The 26,694-nt window shown below is 43.1% G+C and overlaps 1 protein-coding gene across 5 annotated transcripts in view; it reads right to left on the bottom strand.

The window, feature by feature from the left end:
- Positions 1–26,694, bottom strand: part of VPS13A (vacuolar protein sorting 13 homolog A) — a 271,263-nt gene that overhangs the window by 156,272 nt on the left and 88,297 nt on the right. For all 5 annotated transcript variants that reach the window (XM_034774370.1, XM_034774372.1, XM_034774371.1 and 2 more), the window contains exons 21-25: positions 19,867–19,999; positions 18,516–18,633; positions 12,444–12,582; positions 2,239–2,323; positions 418–590 (exon numbers count right to left, since the gene is read on the bottom strand). In XM_034774370.1, coding sequence (XP_034630261.1) covers positions 418–590; positions 2,239–2,323; positions 12,444–12,582; positions 18,516–18,633; positions 19,867–19,999 — 648 coding nt within the window. The remainder of the gene's footprint in view (positions 1–417; positions 591–2,238; positions 2,324–12,443; positions 12,583–18,515; positions 18,634–19,866; positions 20,000–26,694) is intronic.

Here is a 26,694-nt window from a genome sequence, read left to right as displayed (position 1 = left end):
GGAGTACAGAGACGGCTCTCCCACTGACCATGCAAAGTTTTGGAGAGTGGGAGACAAAGCTGGGAGGTAAAAGGGAACAAGAACATAGTTTTGTTTTTAAAGGAAAGGATAGGGTAAAAGTAAACTCAAAAATGAAATGAATGGAAAGATAGTGGAGGTGTTTGAGAATAGAGTAAAGGGATGTACTTCTTGATGCAGACAAGAAGGCAGGGAGCTGCATCCTGCACATGTTAGACTTTGGAGAGTTGGGACTTGGAGGCCACAGAAGAGCTGCAGCCATCAAAGCAAGAGGCAACAATGGCATTAATGAGGATTTGAACATAGGTGGATTCAAGTAAGCAACATACATGAACCAGGTTGTAGAGATGCTACAGGTAGACTAGAATATATTTAGGAGAAAGAAAAAAGTGACATTACCTCAGATATTTCAAATCTTAGCTGGAATTCTGTCATATTCTTCAAAGATTCTTGCTTCTGTAACCTTTTTCTTCTGACACTGTTAACTCTGGTCAGAGAGCCAGAAGATGCTTCAAAAAATGGCATCTCCTCCACAGGACTGGTGGGGGCATCATAAAATTCTTCTTCCGATTCTAAGTTTAAAGTTCTATTAATGATCACTTCGTGAATATTTAAATTTCATACCAACACTTATTTTGCAATATAGTACAGAATTTATTTGAAATATCATCTATAAATAATTACACATGAGTATGGTAAGATTATTATCTAGTAAATAATTAGATACAATCAATGATATGGTTAAAGCTTTTAAAGGGTTCTTTGAATTAGTGTATTTTGGAGATGCCATTTCTTGGCAAGAGTGAATGTGTGATATATAGAGAAGATATGTATGTGACAGAAGGTCTATATGCACCATATGGAGCAAAACGGAATGAAATTAAAATAATGCACAAGCAACTATTAAAATAATAAATAATTAAACAGCTCCACATACAATGTAATACAAGTAAAATCAGAAATATATCTATTTGAAATCTAGTCTTTTTTTTTTTAATTAGTTAAAAGTGGTTACAGATACATCTGCCTTTGGTTGGTTGGTCGGTCGGTCTGTCTCTCTCTCTCTCTCTCTCATCTTTTGTAATTTTTAAAAAAATGTTTTACTCTCCATTGTTGCTATGTGAATAACTCTCAAACAACTGGGGAAGTGAACTACACTCTGCATTGAGAGCTCTCAGTGTAAATTAAAAAAAGAAGAGAATTATATTTTTCTCTAATTTCTTTTAAATAATCATATATATTACATGTAAAAGTAAGCAAAAATGGTCAGATATTTTGATATTGATCTTTTATGTTTAAGGAGGTCTTTAATACTAGAAATAAACATTAACCTATGTAACTAAACTTTTTAAATGTAATCAATAAATCTATGGGATTTTATAACCGCATTATAAACATATGTATTCAAAAGTGATTTGTCTCTCATAGCACATCTTCTATTTGATCCTTATTATTTCATTGCAGTATCATTCAGAAAAAAATCATGAGCTAGAATGAGGAAGCCTTAAGCAAGCGTATTTTCAGCAGCAGCAAAAACATATAAAATACTGGATTTTTTTTTTTTTTGGCATGAACATCTCCTTCTTGCCCTGCCCCAAATGTGCTCCTTTGTGAGAATGCTCTTTTCAAAAAGCCAAAACTCTGCTGCACACAAGCTTCCAAATGGCTACTTATAAACATACTGTAAATTTTGAACTTGTTATTAATTATTAATTTATGCAGTCTCATGAAAAAATTCTGACCATTAAAACAAATTTTGCACAAAGATTTTAAAAGAAAGTAAAAGGTAAATTAAACCCTCTCACACTTGAACATACTACCATCCAGCATATTCAAAGCATAAAAAAGGAAACAGGCAGCAAAAGAAGTATCACCATTCCTGTTTGTTAGTAAACATACAATGAAATAGTTATGATTTTTAGTATGTGAGAAACATTAAACAACACAACAGTTCTCTCCACATCACCCGAATCTTCCAATTGGGGAAGAAAATGATACATACTCAGAAGCTTGATCATATCTTTATGCTCAACATGAACTTAAGAGTCTGAGCCCCAAAGTACTAACTTTGCTCCACAATGCCACATTAGAATATTGTAGTTTTTTATGTTTACTTTTCACCATCTTTGTATTCTTAATACTCCACTTAATTTAATAATTTTTATTGACATATTATAGTACCTATTTAAGAAAATGTGTTCTAAAATAGCTTATCTTTACCTGACTCAGTTAATGAATGAAGTTCCAAAAGAGGAAGTACATTTTGTGAAATTTGTGGCGTTGCAAGCAGAGGAGTTACTGCAATCTGAAACAGAAGACAACATGAAAAAAAACTAATTTAAAAATATTTTCATTCAATTCTTTCCATTTTGACTGACTACAGCTATTTCAGACAACTAATTAGTTTATATTTTAAGACTTTATATTAACGAGAAAGAAAACATTTTTGTATCATGATTTTTAATTACCTGTTAAAAATACCATTTTAAATCAGAAGTTTTCAAAATGTGGACATGCCCTCCTGGGACAGGCATGAAGACCTGGCGGGTCACGAAGGGCGGGGGTCAGCATGAGTCTCTGTCCAGCAAGGGAAGTGGATGGGACTCTGTGTGGGCAGTCCTGACTGCCAGGACCAGGCTCCCTGCCTGTCTCACTCCCTCACCGCTACAGCTGCAGCAGCCACCAACTGGCAGTTACTCTTCTCTGGTGGGAAGGCCGGCAGAGACTCTGCAAGTGGGGAGTGGAAGGCTGAACACAAGGAGTACTGAGCCCCCTACCAGACAGTGCCCCCTCCTGATTCCAGCCCTTCAGCGCAGCCCAAGAGCACAGAGTGCTGCACTCTTTCCCTGCCAGAAAGAGCCTGGTGAAGTAAGTGAAGTAGGAGAAGTAGATGGGGCCATGCTGAAGGGCCAGGGTCAATAGGGGGCGCTGTCTGGCAGGGGGCCAATACTCAGGGGTACAGCCTTATGCTCTCCTCCTGACCCCAGCCCTTCAGCACAGCACTGTGGGGAGCGAGATGGGCAGGACCTGGGTCCCAGCAGCCAAGAAAAACCAAGTGCTGCAGGGAGCTGAAGGCTTCTTTAAGTTCCACACGGTGAGCACCCCCAAGCTCCCTGGGTACTGGGCACCTCATCCTCGAACCCAGCTCCTGCCTCCTTCCCAACCCCTAACGCTTCTTGCCTGCTCCTACTGTGTAACTCCCCGTCTTTTGCCCCGGCCTCCCCTCCACCTGTCTCTCCTGCACTACTCCTAACTCCCCCATCTCCCCTACCCATTACCCCTCGCCTTCCACCTCGCCTCCTCACCATAATTTCCTCTTTTGTACCCACCACAGCACCCCTTATACCTACCACTACCCCTTAGATTCTTCTTTCTCTGCATCTCTTGGCCCTGCTGTTAGCCACATAAGGAGAAGTGAAGTAGCCCCTAAAAAGTAATAAGGGAGCCCACCCCATCCCCAGATGCCTTTGAGCACTGCCACCAGCTGCATTTAATTTTTGGTTTTTACCAATTTTTCCAGATTTTTAAATTAAAATAATAAGAGAAAATAAGGGCCATACTAAGAATTTTTTCTTGTTTCTTCAAAATACTGTTGATAAAATAAAAATTCTCCTTCAGAAAGATCCTGTTGCTGCCATTACACATGGGTTTTGTCCCTCAAATCACAAGATTACCAGAGCATAGTACCAAAACTTCACTGACCAATGTGCTCATGCCAAGTCAGCACCTTCTAACTCCCACATGCTATATATAGCTGATGTGAGTGTGAGGTTTCACTCAGATGTTCTTTCTACTCAGTGGAGATCAATTGTTTTGGTGTTCAATACTTGTGAGTGAATGGAATGTTTTGTGAAGTGAAAATTTGACCATGCTGATCCTGGGGAAGGAATAAATAGAGCCAGGAAAAAGAAAAATATGAAATATCCTTCCTGCTTGGACTTGGGGTTCACATAGTTCTCAACTGCAATGTGTTGTTTGTGCTGCAGTTCTTCCTCAGATTAGCATGAAACCAAGAAAACTAAAGTGCCATTTGGAGACCAAACATCATGCCCTCAAAGATAAAACCACAAGATTTTTTTTTTTGATTGTTTAAAAACAAAAGCTCTTTCAACTGAAAGGACAGATAAATCAAAGAACACTGTGCTACCCCTGCCAAAGCACTTTAAGCATCTGATGCTCTCATGTCAAACAGCAAGAAGTGGAAAGTCCCATTTGATTGGTCAGTCATGTGCTGCCAGCAGCAATTGAAATGGCATCGATAATATGGGGGAAGAAGATTGCTGACCAACAGTCTCACGCTAGTATCTGAAAACAAAGTTAGCTGCAGAATTGCTGAGATGGCAGGAGATGTCAAGGAGCAGATCGTCAAAGTCCTTTTTTCACACTACAAGTTGACGAGAGCACTGACTTTGCCAATGCAGCACAAATGATGGTTTTCATAAGAGACATCTACTCATCTCAGATCAAAAGAGACTTTATTTTGCCATTCTGTCCCAACAAGAACTACGGCAAGGAGTTGTTCAAAATGTTCAAAATACACGACGGATAAAAACATTTAGTAGAATCATTGTGTCAAGATTTGTATGGATGGGGCAAAAGTCATGACTGATGCAATAGTGAACTTGTTGCTCAGATGATAGCTGTTGCACCATACAGTTGCTCAGAGAGGCACTAGCCTTGAATGCAATCCCAAAAGCAAATCTCAGATGTACTGATCACTGCTGTCAAAGTTGTGAACTTCATAAAAGCTTGACCACCAAACTTATGCCTCTCCTCAGTGCTATGTGAAGAAATAGGATTGTTGCACCAGAAACTTGTGCTTCATACAGAAGTTAGATTGTTGTCACATAATAAATTTCTGGCAAGAATCTGGAAACTCAGGAAGGAGCGTCGTATGTTTTTGAGAAACTCTGAAACACCATTTCACCATTACTTCCATGACCAACAATTCCAGGTTTTATTGGGCTATGTGGCTAACATTTGACAAGCTCAATGAACTTAACCTTTCATTGAAAGATAAGAACTGAACAGTTTCTTTATCCACAAAAATGTACAGAGGTTTGCCAATATCTTTTGCTATGGAGGGAGTATTTATATGCCGCAAGACAATGTAACTATGTTCCCGATATTGTCTACTGTCATTATGGACTGTGAAATGTTCTAGAAGTTAAGTATGTAATTCATCTTTGAATATTTGTCTCAGCTTTGCACACAGTTCAGCAAACATTTTCCCAAAAGAGAGAGAAATGAATTGCAGGATTTCACCTGGGTTTGAAAGCTGTTTTCAGAGGATTTCATACCAAAGGTCAAGACTGGCATGAGTCTAAAAGAGAATTTGATTGACTTCGCTGATAACTCTGTTTTGAGAGAGAATTTAAAGCACACCTCTTGATTAGTTCTTCCTCTCAGTTTAAAAAGAATTCCTCAAACTGCCCCCAACGCAAAATACTTATTCATTTTGCCTCAAGATATCTATCTGAAGTACGCTTTTCTAGATATATATATACACACAGAGAGAGAGAGAGAGAGAGAGAGGGAGGGGCGCCAGTTGAATGTAAAGACTGGTTTGCAACTGAAACTCTTCAAAATCAGAGATTTCATAAATCGTGCCAGCAAACACATTTCTCCTACTCACTGAGACAAATACAAGTCATTAAGTGTTCTTTTATGTCAGAGGTTTTCAATCTTTTTCATCTGTGGACCTCTAAAAAATTTCAAATGGAGGTACAGACCCCTTTGGAAATCTTAAACATAGTCTGAGGACCACCAGTGGTTCACAGAGCACAGGTTGAAAACCACTGTTTTGTGTTGACGTTTACCCAGTAGAAGGACTGTGGTGCTGTGCTATTTATGTTGCTTTCTGTCTAAGCAATATGTTTTGTTAGCCAAGAAAATGAAATCCTTTTGTTCTATGCAAAAATACTGTTTCTTAGTATTGGGGTTGCGGGGGGCGCATGCTCATGGGACATCAGTCTCCAAAAAGAGGGTCAGCAAAAAAATGTTTGTGACACTCTGCCTTAGGGTATTACAATTTAAGAAGAGAGAAATGGGGCAAAGCAAGGCCTCACAAATCAGGTGGAAGCAACAGCTAATAGAAGCTCCCCCAAGTGCTATAAGATGACAATGGGAGGTATGCAAAAAAGGGCTGGAAGCTCTATTTCACAGATTCAAGAGACAGAGAGGATGGAAAAGATGGACCTTGATAGAGGTAGGAAGAGGACAGCTGGACCTGGAAGCTCTATCTTCACAGGGCTGGAGGAAACCAGAAGGCAGGGCAGGGGCTGGAGGCTCCCCCACAAGCAAGGGGGAGGAGGGAGTGGAAGAAAGCACATACTAGAAAGCTTCCTCATCTCCCTTTGATCGCTCCCAGTTAGCTTCAGAGACTACAAGGAACAGATGGTCCTCCTCAGACTTCTTCACAGTACTGGAGAATGTAGGAGGCAGCAGATGCTGGTGGAGTTTTTGATTGGAGATGTACATTTCTATTCTAGTCTACATAGATTTTTATACCACAGTCATCACCATGAAGTCTGAGCATTTTCCAGTAGCATATTAAGCAACACATCTAGACATCTGTCAACACGCACACACAGAGCTATGTGTTTATATTAGAGACGGCGAACTCAAAGAAATGCGTCTTGCACTTGGACTGGAAAGTATAAGATCTGCAATGGACCGTAGTTCTCGGAGAAGTTCATTTGACAGACACAGACACACGAAAACATTCTGGGGAGTAGCAGAGCCAAGCAGCAACTGGGAGCTAGAGGGAATTTTACCATTTGAACACTAAGAGAGAACAAAGGAGCAGAAGACTGTGGGGAAATAGAAGTCTTCACGTCTCAATGGGGCCATTGTGATGACCAGGAGGAAAATCACTTTAGCTGAGAGATGTAAAAATCAACATGAAGCCAGATGCTAAAAGGCGACCCATCAGAGCTGACAATATCAGCTTTGAGACCCAGAGTGGTGCTGGGTCCCTAACTGGAGGGCACAGTCTATTTATACCCTTTAGAAATCTGACCGTCACTGGGTTAGAACATACAGGCCAACTTTCCACCAGGGGGTGGAAAGCTGAGATTGCAACCAAGTGAACTCTTAAAGAGCTAACTGAAAAACCCAACTCCTTTAGGTAGAGTAAGTATTCCAAAATGTCATGCACCTTAGCCTATCTAGGATGAAGGGAAGCTTCACTGTCTGGACAGGATAGAAAAAAAGCTTTCATTTCATAAGATAAAATATATCTGGTGAATGGCTTTCTCCTGTTCAGTAAAATGTTCCGAACAGTGAAAGAGCAATCTGTTTCCCCTTGGGTTAACTACTCAGCATCCATGCAATAAAGAGAGGGTTGTGAGGATTTGGATGTAGAAAATGTCTCTGATTCTGAGATGATGTCTCTGCTGTGAGTAGGAGAGAAAGCATTAGAGGGTCTGAGAACCAGAGCTGCTTTGGCCAAGCAAGCACTATTTAAGATCAATTTGGTATGGTGCTGTGAATTTGAGAACTACCGGGGAATTAAAGGTATGGGAGGGAAAACAAAATAGGCTGCCCTTCCACTGAAAGAACATATCCGTTATTGAAACTGGACTGTGACTCACTCTGGAACAGACCTGCTAGCATTTCCTGTTCTGTATTGGGGCAAACAGATCTACTACAGGCGTTCACCAAGTCTGGAATATCGACCTGACCACTTCAGTTTTGAGAGACCATCCATGCTTCATTCTGAAGGATCTGATGAGGTGATCTGTGAGGCAATTCTGCATAACCAGAAGGTGTGAAACTTTGTGCGTCACTGAGTTCTGAATGCAAAAATTTCTAAGACTTATTGCTTCCTGGCAAAACTAGTCCCATCTGGTTACTCCACCTGTTTAAATAGAGCATTCGCAATGGTGTGGTCAATAAGAACTTATACCATACTGGCATTAACATGTAGCAGGAAGCTTGGACAGGCATCAGACTGTGCTAAGTTAGAGTATATTTATGTATACAGCCAGCTCCTGATTCAACCACAGGGCTTGGAAATCCCCTAAGTGTGCTCCCCAGCCTAAGGACAATGTCTGTTCCAAGAGGGAAGGGAAGGTGAGAAGGGAACCTCAGTGCAGACACAGGACAGGTTCATCCACCAGTTCAACGAGGACACAACTCTGGCTGGTACATGAACCAGCATGTCAAGTTGATGTTTTATTGGACAATAAATAGACTTCAACCACCCTGTATGAACCTCAGGTAATCTGGTATGCTGAGTCACATGTGTGTAAGCTACCATGCGTCCTAGGAGTCTTCAGCAATTTCTTACACTAGGGTGGACAGCTGCATGAAAACAGGCAAAGTCAAAAGCAGCATACCAATCATTGGGTTCTAGGGAAGAAATAATGGAAACCAGGGAAACCATGCAAAACGTTTTCTTGATAAATCTGTTTAAGTTTCACAGATATAGGAGAGGCCACAGGCCCCCTGGGGACATCAGTATGAGGAAATAAGAGTAAACCCCCTTTCCCCAGTGCTGTGGAAGTACTTTCACTATAGTTCCTAAATTGAACAGAGTCTGTATCTCTCACTTGATAACAGATTCCTGAGATTGATTGGTTCCTGAAAAGCAATGGGCACGGGAAGAAGGGATGGAGAGAAACTGATCTGTTTTAACAGCATTCCAAGCACCAAGGAAGTGAGACAGCTTATTCCTTAAGGGAGCAGTACAGCAAGGAGGATCCCGATGGATTGATATGCTCATCTCATCCAAAAAGTCAGGCAGGCTGTTTTGAGGTGGGTGGTTGCTTAGATGAAGCAACAGCAAGAGTAGTCTCCTCCTTCAAGACTTATTTCTCCTTTTATCCTGATAAAGTTGTCTTGGGATATAAAAGGCTTGCCTCTGCTCTACTGAGTACAATACTGTTTTCTCTTAGGAGCTGGCATTTAGATGCACAAGGACCAGAATCCTTGAATCTGGAATCCTTGACAGAATGTAAAGCCGCCTGCACTTTTTCGAACAAGAGTTACATCCCTCAAAGGGTAGGTCCTCAATAGTTTGTTGAATTTTCATAAGTATGCTGAAAGACTGCAACCAGGAGGAACTACACATGGTCACTGCCATTGCCGCCATCATCCTGGTCACTGAGCAAGCTACATCTAGTGCAGTTTAGAGGGTTGTTCTCATGACCAGATGACCTTCAGCAAGTATCGCCTGGAACAACTCATTGGATTTCTCCAGTAATATAGCCAAGAATTTGCACATCATGTCCCAATAAAGAAAAATCACATAAAAAATAAAAAGTCCTTGATTATTGGCAATATGAATTTGCAGTCCTAATGTTGAATAAATCTGCCAACAAAGTCAGTCCTGTTTTCTTTTTACTTTTTGTCCTTGGGGATAGATTTCAGGAGGCCCTGGCACACTTTAATTAACTGTCATAACCAAAGACCCTGGGGTCAGGTGGGAGTAAAAGTATTCAAGTTCTTGTGAAGGAACCTGGTATTTATACTCAATTCTTTTACTATGGGAGGTAAGAATGAGGGTGTCTGACAGAGCATCTCTGTAGGATCCAACATAGCTTTAGTAATATGCAATGCCACTTTATCAGGTGCAGTAGTGTAGAGGATGTACACCAACTTGTGTGGATTCTCCTGAACTAGCTCCACCTGTATGTCCTAAGATGTAGCCACCCTCTTAACTAGTTCCTGCTACATTTGATAGTCATCGGGTATTGGAAAGGAAGACTTCTGAACCAACATCTCATCTGGAGATAAAGTAGAATTCATGCGAAGGGGAGTGACTTCAGTTGATTGAGGGTCTAGTTACATACGTTTTTGGTACGAATGATTCCTTCGAGGCAGCATGGTCTTGGGCCACAATGGGGGAGGCTGATCTTAAGGTGGGGGGGGGCATACCCCAAGTATTCCAGTAGGAGGATTGTGGAAGACCATAAGGCCAATTATGACATCCCCATAAAGTCTTCTCTCTAGACCTGTACCTGTAAGCACGCCTACGGCATTCATGAAATAATGTTTCTAAAGGAGAGGGGAGACCCAGGACCTGTAATGTGTGTGAGAGGCATACAATCCAACCTCTGACTCTGAGTAGAAAGAGGAATAGCCTGTTGGACAATGTGGTGCAGTTCTGGGCAGAAACACTGGAGGCTGAAAGTGGGATTGATGTGTGGACATCAGTACCGAAGGAAACAACAAATGTTTACAAGCAATCAGTACCAGCTGTCTGCCTGGAAGTTGCACTGGTGGCTTTTTCACAGTCAGTGCCAAGGTGAAAAATGGTGGTGGATCCAGGGCTGCAATGGTATGTACTGACACTGGTCCGAGAGTGGTCCTGAAATTTGCACAGCTGAAGGGGATGGTCCATGTGAGTTTGTAGTAGTGGAAAGTCCAGCACCAAGAAGCATAGGAGGTCCTTAGTCACCTTACATGTCTCTGGCATTGTCAACACCAACAAGGCTCACTGCACTCCACTGTGTGGCAGTGCTGAAATGGAGGCTGGTTCCACAATAGAAAGGGTAGTTAGTGCTTGTCTCAACAATAGCAAGGATGGCACTGGAGTCAGCAATAGCTATCCATCGGTACTGGGGAACACTGAGCTGGGTCTCGCACTCTAATCTTCATATCCAAGCAACTCTGTAAAGTATCAATCAGGGGACAACAAGATTCTGAAACCTTTATGGTGGCACAGGAGGTATTCTTTGCACTAGTTGTCTGAGGCTGCTCCCAAGTCTTCTGCCATTTGCTCAAGGAGCCCACAGAGGAAGGATATCATTTCCTTTGATATTCCAATTGAGAAGGAGATTCAGACAAATAAAAAGATGCATTCCTAAACGGAGTAACATCTGCCCTGACAGGTACCGCTATAGAAAAATCTTCGGCTTTGGTGCACTGGGTAAGCACTCCTAATGTTAAATGGACATTTGCAATCACCTGAAGAAAAGCTGAAGACTGCTCATCCAGCATGTACTAGATTTTTTTATTGGTATTGAATGAGGAGAGAACTAGCTTCTGAAGCCTGTGGTACAGAAGCAGGGACAATGCAAATTATCACCTTATTGTGAAAATACACTACCAAGATTCCAATGACAAAGTCCTCAGCTCAAACACATTGCAATCAGATGTCGGTATCTGCCTAAAAAATGCACCAGCTGAAAGTGGCTAGACAAGTGAGCTGAAACTTCTGCTTATAGCAAGGATAAGTTGCTTGCTTTACTATTACCTCAACAGCTTTTAATGCAGAAGACTGGTGACCTCCTACTCCCTCTAATGGGGCCCATGATTGAGATGGCTAACTAGAATAGGCAGGCAGAGACTGCTTCTAAATGCAAAAGACCGCAAGGGAGCAGCAAGAAAGGCTCAGAGCTCTGGTCTCTTCTGGAAGTGGGGAACAGTAACTGCTGAGTACCATGGAGCAAACTGCATAATAAAGTGGCAGGGTCCTGAAGACAAGCAGAGAGATTCCTATCTACAAACAAACTGACCTGGACCCAAATTTAAATCTTTTAAAAAGATTTATTTCTCTCTCTGTTGCTTAGGAAAAGCAGGACATCTAGAAACTTCTTGTCACTGGTTGCCAGGATGCAGTTTTCACTTGGTTGTGTTCCTGAAGGGGGAACCCAAACCGTAACAAAGTAAATTAAAGATTTGTTCCTGCCTCTTCAACTGCACAGCCAAGGTAAAACCCAAAGTTTTACTGACTAAAGCACATTATGTAATCAAGACAAGACGCTCTGCGAAATAGAAACTCCGTTAACGGGGTTTGAGGTAGCTAATTAAAAACTGCTCATTCATTAAAAGGGCACTATCCAGTTAAATCTGGGTCAGAATTTATGTTTTCTAAAAATTAACTATTTATATAACTTAAAACTAACAGAATTATTTCCATGATTTTGTTTTAACTGAAATACAAACAAGGTTTGTTTTGTTTCTTTAAAATGAGTTGCAACCCAAGCTTTGCAGTAACAACTACTAGCACATTAAAACCTGAATGTGAAATTAAAGCAACTAATTTTAAACAGAAGTGAGAATAAACAATAGACAGACAAGATGAATGTAAAACAAATTAATTGTTGTAGTGAAAAGTAAACTAGATTTCAAATATTATTTTATTTTTACCGAAGTAGTATACCAGCAACATAGGTAAGGATATTTTTAAAATTATATGAAAATATTTGATAATTAGGGGGTTAATGAAGCTAAACTTCACCAGGCTGCCACACTACAGATACAGTATAGTAACATACATAAGCAAAACTTGTATTTGGTTCTACAGTGGTAGAAAGTGGATTGTGATTTTCAAAGGCGCTTAAGGGAGTTAGGTGCCCAATTCCCATTAAAAGTCAAAGGGTGTTGGGCTCTTAACTCCTGTAAGCTCCTTGTAAAACCCAAGTCTTATATATTTTAGTAAACTATTTTTCTACCATTTAAAAAATTTAGCTTACCTGAGCTGGCTTGGGAGCAGACATGGTAGCAGGACCACTTTCTGGTTTAGGAATGCTGTCAATTAGCTCCAAGATACCCATCAGCTTTTGGTCAGAGATTTGAACAGAGAGCAAAGGCAGTTGTCCAAAAATTTTGAATCTGTTACATAAATAATTACAGTTATTTCAAATGGATGCATCCATTAAAATGCTGCATTAGTTTTCTTATTACTAACAACATACTTACTTGGCTGCAAATTACAGAAACAGAAAAAAAATACTAAATGTAAGATATATTTCATTTATATTTGAGGAAAAAAGTTATTTAATCTAAACAAAACTGTTGCTGAACTCATCTTCCATCAGATATCTGAGCAATTCTAAGTTCCTTCCTGCTACCATGTTCTGTGAAAGGAAGACTCCAAATATCAATTTTAGGGGTACTTTACCCACTTCTGATTTTTCACATCCCACAACCAGGAAGTCCTCCCTGTTATTTACTTGTTTTATTGTATTATTTATAACACATTACTTAAATAGTTTTATATTTACACAGTACTTTATGAAGTAAAACACATTTTCTCTATCCCAAGAAGCGCGCAATCTAGCACGCCAATCTAACAAAGCACTTAAGTGTTTTGTTGCGTAGAGGCTCTATTATACACAAGAAACCTAAAACAGTATATGGGGCAACAGGTCAGGAAAGGTCGAGACAAAAGAATGCATGAAGAATTTCTAAAACAAGTCAAAGTTAAGCAAGAATTTAAAGGAGGTAGATGCTGGAAGACAGGAAATGGGACTTTTCCAAACAGGGGCGCTGATCCTGCAAAGTCTTACACACATTTAACTTTAGGTGCTGCAAGTAGACTGATTTGAAGTCCTGTGGTATACCTAAGTCTTTGCAGGACTAGGACCATAAGAAGCAGCATAATTAGGTGTGAACCAGAGACTAAGAAAGCAGTTTGAAATCAAAGATTTTTTCAACTTTTATAATCCAGCTACATCTGCTTCTCAGTTTAAATATAGAACTGCAACACCTCCTCATTCTTGGACAAGCCAATCTCTTTAAACTGTACTGAAATTTCAAATTGAATCACCAGGTCTCTAGGTCTGACCAAGTCAGATTTCTTTCTGTAATAAGAACTTCTAAGAGTTCTTCTTCAGTAGTGTCCATAGTTTCAATATGTCTATAGAGACATTTCAAACTGCCTTTTTGTCTCTTCTATTTTTGCTTTGTCCCTTGGGAACTGGCAAAGTCTATGATCACTACCTGACCTGAAAGTACTTGCCCACCTACTGCCTAGGTGATCTGCAATCCAAGACTCTTAATAGTTACCATTGCTCCTGGATTTAAAGATAGCAGAAGCGGTCAGAAGCTTTTTAGCTTTTGACTTAAAAAGAAATTGTGCCTTTCCTTGCAGATGAAGACTGACACAGTCTTTGTTACCATTAGCTCCTACGATGTGCTTTAACTATGCACCGCCATCTGTGTCTGTATTCAGCAAGCATACTGTATACGGCTTTTATTTTATAGGTTTTTGGAATACATTGAAGGTTTGAGATTGCTCACACAGTGGTGGTACACAGAAGGTAAAATGACTGATAGGCAGCTGATGAAGCATCAGAAAAGAGGGCAATGAATAACAGCTGCAGCAGCAGAAATTCTTGTAGGAACAGCAGATTGAAGGGGACAAGGAAGGGGAATGGACCAGGAGCCTTATAGTGGAGAATCAGTAGAAGAAATACCCACAGAAGCAGGTTAACCAGAACTGCGAATGACCAAGAGATGTGGGGTACAGAAAGACCCTGGATCTTGTGGATGAAGCAAAGCTGTTGCGGAGCTGCCTAAGCTCTGCATAAGGGCTGATAAATTGAGGCAATGTGCTGATACCAGCTAGGCAGGCACTTTGCCATGGATGTGAACCTCGTAGTTGTAAACTCCACTGCTCAAGGTAGGCCATCATCTCAACATGCCTGGAGAGAGAGGTTTAGATCCCAGGGAGGAAAGGGCTCTCTTACCTGGGGGTTATAACCTCTCCAGGTCTTTAAGAAAACAGATAACCATCTCATGCAAAAAGACAGACTCACTGTCTACTTTGGCATGGAAGGCTGAAATGGCTGCTAGATGTACCTTGACTGAAGAAATGGCCAGACCCTATTGTTTCAGAAGCAGAAGGTACTCCAATGAGTTACAATGAGGACTGCATAGGCAGAATTCCACATTGGGAGGACCCGATGGAGAATCACTTCCATTTTGCAAAGTAAGTGGTCCTGGCAGAGGGTTTTCTACTGCCCAGCAGGACTCTACGGACTTGCTCCAAGCAAGCTTGCTCCTCAGGATTCAACGATGGAACTTACAGGCCGCCAGATGAAGAGAACTGAGGTTCGGGTGGAGAAGCTGACCATGATCTTGAGATATCAGGTCCAGGTGTAGCGGAAGCAGAAGCGGGGTCTCCACCCAAAGGCCTATGAGAGTGGTGAACCAATGTTGCCTGGGCCATGCTGGGCCTATGAGAATGACCAGTGCCCAATTTCACTCGATCTTCATCAGAACCTTGTGACTCATCAGAATAGGTGGACAGGTGTAATAGGTGTCCATAAGAGACCATGAGGCTGTGGCCTCGCAGGGAGCAGAACTGGTGGCATTTCCTGTTGTCATAGGTAGCAAACACATCTGTAAGGGGAATCCCCCACCATTGGAATGTCCCTTGCCATGTCCAGACAAAGGGACCACTCGTGGTCAGAGGAGAAAGACCTGCTGAGGATCTATCAGCTGGTTCTCCACTCCCAGAAGGTACAACACTTCTAGATGGACTGAATGTGTTATGCAGAACTCCCACAATTGGATTGCTTCCTGACATAAGGGAGAAGCGTGCACTCCACCTGACCGGTTGATGCAGAACATGGCAGTCGTGTCATCCACGAGAACCTAAACAACCTTGTTCGTAAAGTGCAGCAGGAATGCTTGGCAGATGAGGCAGATTGCCCTGAGCTCTTTGACACGGATATGAAGAGCTCTTCTTGAGACCATAGACCATGAGTCCTAAGAGATCCTAAGTGGACATCTCAGCCGAGTGCTGACACATTGGAGACTAGAGATATCGATGGTTGAGGCCATGAAAAGTGTTCTCATTCACAGACCTCACGGTGGTTCCGCCACCATGTCAGTGAGCCGGAAACGATGATGCCGTGAAGGTGAGTATACCATGGCCAGCCAGGGTTGGTGAGGTCTGAGACGTAGCTTCGTGTATTGTACTAAGTATGTGCTCAATAGCATGTGGCCCAGAAGACTCAAACATTTCCGAGCTGTCATGACTGGATGTGTCTGGAGGGACCTTATCAGGACCATGATTGCCCGAAACCGACCTTCTGGAAGCAGGACCCTCGCCTGCATGGCATTAAGATCGGCACCAATTAACTCTATCCCTTACACAGGGATAAGTGTGGATTTATAGGCATTTATCAGTAGGCCTAGTGCCCTGAAAGTTGATTGGATAAGATAGATGTTGGGTTCCACCTGAGCTCTGGACCAGCCCCTGACAAGCCAGTCGTTGAGGTATGGGAATAAGTGTACTGCCCTTTTTCTGTTGAAAGCCTTCACCACCACCATACATTTGGTTGAAATCTGTGGGGCAGCCAACAGGCCAAAGGGAAACTCTGTGAACTAGGAATGTATGACAAATCTTAGGAACCTTCTGTGGCTATGGAAAATTGATATTTGGAAGTATGTGTTCTTTAAATCGAGTGGGGCATACCAATCTCCTGGATCCAATGAGGGAATAATGGAAGTCAAGGAAACCATGCAGGACTTTAAGTTCTTGAGATAGCAGTTGAAACAACGCAGGTCTAGGATAGGTCTGAAACCATCTTTGGCTTTCAGGATTAGGAAGTAACAGGAATAGAACCCCTTTCCTCTTAAATGGTGCAGAACCTCTTCTATGTCTCCCACCCGAAGGAGGGATTGGATTTCTTGTTACAACAATTGCTTATGAGAAGGGTCCCTGAAGAGGGATGAGGAGGAGGGGTGGGAAGGTCAGATAGACAAAAACTGGAGGGTGTATCCCACTTCTATTGTGTTAATTACCCGACGGTCCAAAGTAATGTGGGTGCAGGCACTGAAGAAGTGGGAGAGTTGGTTGGAAAACAGAGGAGTAACTGGATCTGGTATTATGGGGACTGAGATGTTGACCTTGAACATCTTGTCAAAATGCGTGTTTTGAGCTCCTTGAGTGCCTGGGGGTGGTCTGCATCGGCCCTGTTGAGGTCGATACAGGAGGTCTAGGCCTGAACCCCCTGCTCTTCCTCCTTTGCTGGTTCTTTCTGGCTGGCTGGGGAAAGTAACAGCCAGTCTCTTGGGGCCTGTAATGTTTCCTGGATATCACTGGAGATTTCGAGGTCACCTTGGAGTCCTTAAGACCATGGAGCCCAGTGTCTCTTTGCTCTGAAGAGCAAGGACTCTTCAAAAGAGGAGATCCTGGAGGGTTTGTTGTACCTCCTGGGGAAACCCTGACGACTGCAACCACGCGCTTCTGCACATGGTCACTGCCACTGCCGTTGATCTGGCCGCAGAATCAGCTGCATTCAGGACTGCCTGCAAGGAGGACCTCGCCACTGTTTTCCCCTCCTCAATCAGTGAGAAGAACCTCTATCTGGCATCCTGGAGGAGCAAGTCCTTAAATTTTTGCATAGACACCCACATATTAAAGTGATAGCAGCCTAAAAAAACATGTGCTGAAGCTACTACCGGGGGTTTTCCAATAGAGGACGGCATTGGTACCAGGCAGTGGCTAGGGGATAGTTCTCTGCTGCTCTGCAGAACAGGTGGTGCAGAGTCCTGAACCTTCTGGGACACAGAAACTGGTAGCAAAAAAACCAGGTCACTGGCTGCTGCAAACGCCCCTGAAGTAGACAATGCTGCAAACTGAGCGGCACACTGTCTGCCCAATGGCAATACTTCTGGTGCCAGATCAGCAGGGCCTGTGAAGATACCAGAGCCAGTTGTACTGGTTGTTGTGGTGCTGGAGAAGAAGGGCGGCCCAACAGAGGTCTCGCTCTATCCCGGTCCCCATGCCTACTTGCCTTTGGCATCAGAGATCGGCTCTTCTCCTGCTGTTTCTGGTGTTACTTCTTGGGCATTGCGGATGAAGATCAGAGCCAACACTCACGACCAGTGGGGGGAGTGCTGCGCACCAAAGCTGAAGTGCTTGGTGCGGATTCTGAACATGGTTCTGAAGCAGGTCGTAGGGCTGCCTCCATGAGAAGGACCTTCAACCTCTCTTCCTGGTCCTTGTTGGTGCGGGGTTTGAAGTCCCTGCAGATCTGGCAGCGGTCTTTTCTGTGAGATTCTCCTAAGCACTTGAGACGACTCAAGTCCAAGTTGCACAATGGCCTCGACTTGACGCAGTTAGCAGAGGGCTTGAAGCCCAGTGATCGAGGCATGCCCCGGCACTGGGGAACGGACGAACTTCGCTGAGCGTGGAGGTGTTCAACAATTAACTACTAAAAACTAACACACACTACTACAATAACTATATACATTTATCAAGAAGAGAAAACCACTAGGAAAAGTGCCTGAGCAATAAAAGTAGTTCCAGTAACCATCATGGGCTGTAAGAAGGAACTGAAGGGGTCTGGGACGGCAGGGCCCTTTATACCGGCTCTATGAGTGCGTGGCACCAGAGAGTGCTGGAGCCAACCCAATGGGTATCACTAGGGGGAAAAAATTCCAACAACTGTGCTCAGGGCACGCACACGCCTACGTTGGAATGGACATGTGCAAGCACTCAAAGAAGAACATCTGTTCCTTGATTCACCATAATAGAAAGAGGCAAACACTGTGGTTGCTATGCTACTTCCAGGTGAAATTCAATGGGCTGGTTCCTATCTACAAAGATTAAAACCACCTATAATTCAGTTCTCAGACACTGCGTCTTCATCTCTGAATCACCAACCACCTGCATTTGTCTGGAACACTTCAGCTCTTTCTTGTCAGGTTGAAATTTAAGAATTATAGTATAGTTGGGTCCTTGCAGGGACTATTCCTTTAAAAAGGCATTTATTGTGAACATTTACACAATAGAAAAAAAAACATACTTAGGCATTCTTGCATCAGTGACAACCATTGCCCTGCTAAATTCCACTTTCACATCCATAGGCCGCAAGATATGTTGTGATGAATATTTTAGCTTACGAGCCTCCTTCCAATTTTCATCTAGTGAAAAGAAAACAGTTGTATTACTTATTTTATGCCACAACAGATTTCCCCAACACACTGAATACATTGTGAAAATGAGTTTTGGAGCTGGGGAAAGTATAGATTAAGGAAGAATAATGGAGGAAAACTAATGTTTCTTGGCTAGATGCCAAAATCACAAGTGAAATTCTTTGGTCTATATAGTATGCGCCAGACCAGGCTAGGTAATCTTGAGACCTTTTGGCCTCAAAAGTCTATGCCGTTGTAAGAAACCAAAAACTAAGAGTATGTCTACATTACAAACCTTTGTCAACTGATATTAGATTGCTGCAGTGGTGCATGTCTACACTACCCTCCTTGGATGGGTGGCGTGCGTCCTCACCAGGTGCACCTCCACCAACCTAAGAGGGCAGTGTGGGGAGCAGAAAGCCTGGTCCCTCAGCTCTGCTGGCAGCTCCCTGCCAGGAGCCTGGCTGCCCCACAGGCTCCCAGCATGCTCCTCCCCCACCCAGCTTCCCATTCCCTGCCGAGAGCTGGGGAGGGAGCTGCCCGGGGCTTCTCACCACTGGGGAGTGGTGTTCAGCTGCTTCAGCTTCTTGAGCCCCCACTCTACACCAGGAGCGGGCGGGGGGCCACTCAGGCTTCTCACCCTGGCTCCCAGCTGGGAGACAGGTCCAAAGCTGCCCCCGCTTCTCGCCCCACGAATCGAAGTTGCTGGGGCTTCAGTTCCCAGCTGGGAGCAGAATCTAGCCCAGCACTCCAGGGGAGCGGGGGCTTTCTTGTCAATTTCATGGCTCCTGTGATGCAGTATCTACACAGAGACTTCGCTGCCCTAACTATACCGACATAAGCCATGTGCCTCTCGTGGAGGTGGAGTTATGATGTCGGTGTAGTAGGACATTTACAATGGTGGAAGGAAGGCTGTAGTGTAGACACAGACATAATTAGGTCAACATAAGCTGCTTTACATCAACCTAACTGTGTAGTATAGACCAGCCCTAAGGTTGCGCAGCTTGGTTGCCAGGCTTAATTAAGGGCTTGGGAAATTCACTGTGTGTAGATGTGTGGGACTCGATTTGCAGTTTTAAATCTATCCTAAAGGCAATCATAGCCTAGAATGTACTCATCTGTGGAAGTGAAGAACAAAATTTACTGGAAACTCAATTGTTGGTTAAAAATTGGCACACCGGTTATCAAAAATTTTTTGTTCAATTGTCCCAACAAAAAGCAATTCATTTTGTGAATACTTACGATGTTTGCAGTAAAGTAGCTGTATACTGCTGAGCTGAATATCAAAGCTATCATAAGCTCTTGACATGATATCTTCAATGGTACTTTGTCCTACTTTGAGTTCTGACACATCAGAACGACTTTTACTAGTCATCTTAAAAAAAAAAAATCACAAAAAGTAATTAAAATCAGTTTAAAAATCTTCAACACACTGGTCATACAAATATTCAACTTCTATAATGATTAGAGGTCAAATATCAAATAATTATTTTAATAAATAACAGGATCCATAGGACTAATATACCACATCAGACCAGTAATTTATGTAGTGCAAAATCCTCCCTCCAGTAATAGCCAGAATTAGATACTTTTCAAGAAACCCAATAATGAACCACTATGAAATAAGCTGCCCACAGGAAAAATTGCTTCCTAAACTCCTATTAGTTAGTGGGTGACTTTTGCCCTGAACCATGAGAGCTCATACTCCTTATAGTTTATTTTATCTAATGTTACTGTGACTGTTAAACATAAAACTGTCTAATCTATTTTTTTTCCTGCCTAACTAAACTCTCAGTCTCAATGATAACATGTAGCAGAGTTACACAATTTGTAATTAATCCATGGAAATGTATTTCCTTTTATCAGTTTTAAATTTCTTGCCCTTCAATCTCATTGGCCATCCTCTTGGTCTTTTATTATGAAAAATGATAAACTTAGAAATGCCCAAAATATCCTCAGGACCATTATGTATCTTCATGCTGTCCCCTCTTACTCATCTTCTAGCTAATTTAGGCAGTCCTCGTCTTTTTAATCTCACCTCATAATGAAGTCCTCCCATGCCTCTAATCATTTTTGTCATCTACCTTTAGAAACCTTCTATTTTTACTTTATGTTTTTGAGGTGAGTTAACAATCTTGAAATACAATGCAATTATGAAGTTCTACCATAGATTAATATAATAGCATTGTAAGTTTTCAATATTATTTTCTAACCCATTCTTCATACATACTCACTTTTTTAAAAACCATGTCAAGTGGCAGGACAAGAACAGAAATGATAAATTCATGATAAAATTTAATTTGTAATGTAATTAAATTTAACATTCTTGTAGGGCGGAAAAATACAAAAGAAACCCACCAGAGTAGCATTTAACTTCAAAAAGGGGCACTACACAAAAATGAGGAAGCTAGTTAAATGGAAATTAAAAGGAACAGTCACACGAGTGAAATGCCTGCAAGCTACACAGAAACATTGTTTACACAAAACAAAACGGCACAAACTAAATGTATACCCCCAAATTAAAAATAAAAAAGACCAAACACAATGATATCATGGCTAAAGAGAGAAAAAGAGGCAGAGACAAAAAGACATCCTTTGAAAACTGCAAGTCAAATGCTACTGAGGAAAACAGAAAGGAGCATAAATTCTGGCAAATCAACTAAAGAAGTACAATTAAGCAGGCTAAAAAAGAATGTGAAGAGCCACTACCAAAAGACACAAAAGCTAACAATAAAAAATCTTAAGTACACCAGAAGCAAGAAGCCTGCCAAACAACTAGTGGGGCCACTGGACAATCCATGTGCTAAAGGAGAACTCAAGACAAGGCCATTGTGGAGAAGCTAAAGAAATTCTTTGCACTGGATCCACTGCAGAGGATGTGAGGGAGATTCCCACACCTATGCCATTCTTTTTAGCAGACAAATCTGAGGAACTGTCCCAGATTGAGGCATCAGCAGAGAAGGTTTTAGAACAAATTGATTAACTTAACAGTAATAAGTCATCAGGATGAGTTCTGAAGGAGCTAAAATATGAAACTGTAGAACTGCGAACTATGGTACGTAAGCTATCACTTAAATCAGCCTCTGCCCCAGATGACTGGAGGATAGCTAATGTAACACAGATTTTTAAAAAGGCTCCACAGGCAATCCTGGCAATTACAAGCCGGTAAGCCTAACTTCAGTATCAAGAAAAGTGATTAAAACTATAGTAAAAGAACAGAATTATCAGACACAGATGAACACACTATGTTGGGGAAGAGTCAACACAGCTTTTGTAAAGAGAAATCATGCTTCTCTAATCTATTCTTTGAGGGTGTCAACAAACATGGACAAGGGTGATCCAGTGGATATAGCGTACTTGGACTTTGAGAATGCGTTTGACAAGGTCCCTCATCAACAGCTCTTAAACAAAGTAAGCAGTCATGGAATAAGAAGGAAGGTACTCTAATGGAAAATTAACTGTTTAAAAGTAGGAAACAAAGGGAAAGAATAAATGGCCATTTTTCCCAGTGGAGAGGTGTAAATTGCAGGGTCCCACAAGGATCAGTACTGGGACCAGTGCTGTTCAACATATTCACAAATGATCATAAAAAGGGGGTAAACAGTGACATTGCAAAGTTTGCAAATGATACAAAATTACTCAAGACACTTAAGTCCAAAGCTGACTGCAAAGACTTAGGGCATGGCTACACTTGCAGATGTAGAGCGCTGTGAGTTAAACCTGCCTTTGGAGAGCGCAGTAGGGAAAGCGCTGCAGTCTGTCCACACTGACAGCTGCTTGTGCACTGGCATGGCCACATTTGCAGCACTTGCAGCAGCATTGGGAGCAGTGCATTATGGGCAGCTATCCCAGCATGCAAGTGACCGCAATGTGCTTTTCAAAGGTGGGGGAGGGTGTAACAGGCAGCGTGTTGTGTGTATGTGGGGGGAGAGAGAGTGGGGTTTTGTGGGGCTGAGAGCATGTCAGCATGCTGTCTTGTAAGTTCAGACAGCAGCAGACCTCCCCTCCCCCTTTCACACACAGCATTCCACAGTAATGGCTTGCATGCCGGCTGTTAGAAACAGAGCTTTGAAAGGGCATTTCCACATTCCTAAAGGAGTTCAAAACAATGACAAGAGTGGCCACTTGACTTAAAGTGATTATGGGACGTTTCTGGAGGCCGATCAGAGCGCAGTAACCCAACACCTCATTGACACTGACGCCTGTGCGTTGTAGCCAAGGCGCAGCAAACGTTATTCCTCTCGCAGAGGTGGAGTACCAGCAGCGCTGTAGCCGCCGAGTCAGAGCACTCTATGTGCCTTGCCAGTGTGGACGGGGAGTGAGCTAGGGCGCACGGGGCTCCTTTATTGCGCTGTAACTTGCAAATGTAGCCAAGCCCTTACAAAGGGATTTCACAAAACTGGGTGACTGGGCAACAAAATGGCAACTAAAATTCAATGTTGATAAATGCAAAGTACAGCACTTTGGAAAAGAATCCCAACTATGCATTCAAAGAATTCTAAATTAGCGGTTACCACTCAAGAAAGAGATCTTGGAGTTAACATGGATAGTTCTCTGATCCGCTCGGTCTGTAGCGGCAGTCAAATAAGCTAACAAAATGTTAGGACTCATTAGGAAAGGGATAGATAATAAGACAGAAAATAGCATAATGCCACCATATAAATCCATGGTAGGCTCATACCTCACATACTGCGTACAGTTCTGGTCGCCCCATATCAAAAAAGGATATATTAGAAATTAGAATCAGAAAAGGTACCAAAGGGCAATAAAAATGATCAGGAGTATAGAACAGATTCCTTATGAAGAGAGATTAAAAAGACACCAACTGTTCATTTTAGAAAAGAGATGACTAAGGGGGGATATGATAGAGGTCTATAAAATAACGAATGGTGTGGAGACAGTAAACAGAGAAGTGTTACTTACCCCTTCACATAACACACCAGAGGTCACCCAATTAAATTAATAAGGAGCAGATTTAAAACATAAGGAAGTACTTCACTCAACGCGCAATCTATGGAACTCGTTGCCGGGAGACATTGTGAAGGGAAAAAGCATAACCTGATTCAAAAAAGAATTACATACATTCGATGGATAGGCCCATCAATGGCTATTAGCCAAGATGGTCAAGGGCGCAACCCCATGCTCTGGGTGTCCCTAAACCTCTGACTGCCAGAAGCTGGAACTGGATGACAGAAGATGGTTCACTTGATAATTGTCCTGTTCTGTTCCTTCCCTGACACATCTGACACCAGCCACTGTTGATGGATAAGATACTGGGCTAGATGGACCACTGGTCTGACCCAGGATAGCAATTCTTATGTCTTATATTTGAAGATGAGCCCAGCAACCAGCTCCATCAGCACTGGTTCAGTTTCAGCAGCTGTCTTAGGCCTTGTCTACACTACGAGAGTACTTCAATTTTACTTAAATCGAATTCTTGGAATCGATATTGCAAAGTCGAACGTGTGTGTTCACACAAAGGACAGTAATTCGACTTTGTGAGTCCACACTAATGGGGAAAGCGTCGTCATTGGAAGCGGTGCACTGTGGGCAGCTATCCCACAGTTCCCGCAGTCCCCGCTGCCCATTGGAATTCTGGGTGGAGCCGCCAATGCCTTCTGGGTAAAAAAAATGTGTCGAGGGTGCTTTTGGGTAACTGTCGTCATCCGTCCATCACTCCCGCCCTCCCTCCCTGAAAGCGCCGGCGGGAAATCAGTTCGCGCACTTTTCTAGTCAGTGACAGCGCGGACGCCACAGCACTGCAAGCATGGAGCCCACTGCGACCATCGCTGCAGTTGTGGCCATTCTCAACGCCTCGCAGCTTATCATCCACCTTTCCCTGAGGCAGATGCAGATAAGTCAGGCGAGGAGGCTACGGCACCGCGGTGAGGGCCTGAAGTCTGAGAGTAGCACAGACCTCTCAGAAAGGGGGCTACTATAAGGTGGGTGCATAACTGGCTGGATAACCGTACTCAGAGAGTTGTTGTTAATGGTTCCCAATCCTGCTGGAAAGGCGTAACGAGTGGGGTACCGCAGGGGTCTGTTTTGGGACCGGCTCTGTTCAATATCTTCATCAATGACTTAGATATTGGCATAGAAAGTACGCTTATTAAGTTTGCGGATGATACCAAACTGGGAGGGATTGCAACTGCTTTGGAGGATAGGGTCATAATTCAAAATGATCTGGACAAATTGGAGAAATGGTTTGAATTAAACAGGATGAAGTTTAACAAAGACAAATGCAAAGTGCTCCACTTAGGAAGGAAAAATCAGTTTCACACATACAGAATGGGAAGAGACTGTCTAGGAAGGAGTACGGCAGAAAGGGATCTAGGGGTTATAGTGGACCACAAGCTAAATATGAGTCAACAGTGTGATGCTGTTGCAAAAAAAGCAAACATGATCCTGGGATGTATTAACAGGTGTGTGGTGAGCAAGACACGAGAAGTCATTCTTCCGCTCTACTCTGCTCTGGTTAGGCCTCAGCTGGAGTATTGTGTCCAGTTCTGGGCACCGCATTTCAAGAAAGATGTGGAGAAATTGGAGAGGGTCCAGAGAAGAGCAACAAGAATGATTAAAGGTCTTGAGAACATGACCTATGAAGGAAGGCTGAAAGAATTGGGTTTGTTTAGTTTGGAAAAGAGAAGACTGAGAGGGGACATGATAGCAGTTTTCAGGTATCTAAAAGGGTGTCATAAGGAGGAGGGAGAAAACTTGTTCACCTTAGCCTCTAAGGATAGAACCAGAAGCAATGGGTTTAAATTGCAGCAAGGGAGGTCTAGGTTGGACATTAGGAAAAAGTTCCTAACTGTCAGGGTGGTTAAACACTGGAATAAATTGTCTAGGGAGGTTGTGGAATCTCCATCTCTGGAGATATTTAAGAGTAGGTTAGATAAATGTCTATCAGGGATGGTCTAGACAGTATTTGGTCCTGCCATGCGGGCAGGGGACTGGACTCGATGACCTCTCGAGGTCCCTTCCAGTCCTAGAATCTATGAAAGCACGGGACCCAGCGCCGAGGACATCACGGTGGCAATGGGTCATGTTGATGCAGTGGAACGGCGATTCTGGGCCCGGGAAACAAGCACTGAGTGGTGGGACCGCATAGTGCTGCAGGTCTGGGATGAATCCCAGTGGCTGCGAAACTTTCGCATGCAGAAGGGAACTTTCCTTGAACTTTGTGAGTTGCTGTCCCCTGCCCTGAAGCGCAATGACACCCGGATGCGAGCAGCCCTGACTGTCCAGAAGCGAGTGGCCATAGCCCTCTGGAAGCTTGCAACGCCAGACAGCTACCGGTCAGTCGCGAACCACTTTGGCGTGGGCAAATCTACCGTGGGGGTTGTTGTGATGCAAGTAGCCAAGGCAATCGTTGATGTACTGCTGTCAAAGGTAGTGACCCTGGGAAACGTGGAGGCGATCATAGATGGCTTCACAGCGATGGGATTCCCAAACTGCGGTGGGGCCATAGATGGAACTCACATCCCTATCCTGGCACCGGACCACCAGGCCAGCCAGTACATTAACAGAAAGGGCTACTTTTCCATGGTGCTGCAAGCACTGGTGGACCACAGGGGACGTTTTACGAACATCTACATTGGATGGCCGGGCAAGGTTCATGACGCTCATGTTTTCAGGAACTCTGGTCTGTTTAGACGGCTGCAGGAAGGTACTTACTTCCCGGACCACAAAATAACTGTTGGGGATGTGGAGATGCCTATAGTCATCCTCGGGGACCCAGCCTACCCGCTAATGCCCTGGCTCATGAAGCCCTATACTGGTGCCCTGGACAGTGAAAAAGAACTCTTCAACTACCGGCTGAGCAAGTGCAGAATGGTGGTGGAATGTGCTTTTGGACGTCTCAAGGGGAGATGGAGAAGCTTACTGACTCGCTGTGATCTCAGCGAAACCAATATCCCCGTTGTTATAGCAGCTTGCTGTGTGCTCCACAATCTCTGTGAGAGCAAGGGGGAGACCTTTATGGCGGGGTGGGAGGTTGAGGCAAATAGCCTGGCTTCTGATTACGCCCAGCCAGACAGCCGGGCAATTAGAAGAGACCAGCGGGACGCGCTG

This window comes from Trachemys scripta, chromosome 6 (assembly GCF_013100865.1).
Source record: "Trachemys scripta elegans isolate TJP31775 chromosome 6, CAS_Tse_1.0, whole genome shotgun sequence".
In the NCBI taxonomy this organism is placed as follows: Eukaryota; Metazoa; Chordata; order Testudines; family Emydidae; genus Trachemys; species Trachemys scripta.
Note: the sequence above shows the minus strand (reverse complement) of the source record. Positions and strands in the feature narration are given on the sequence as shown.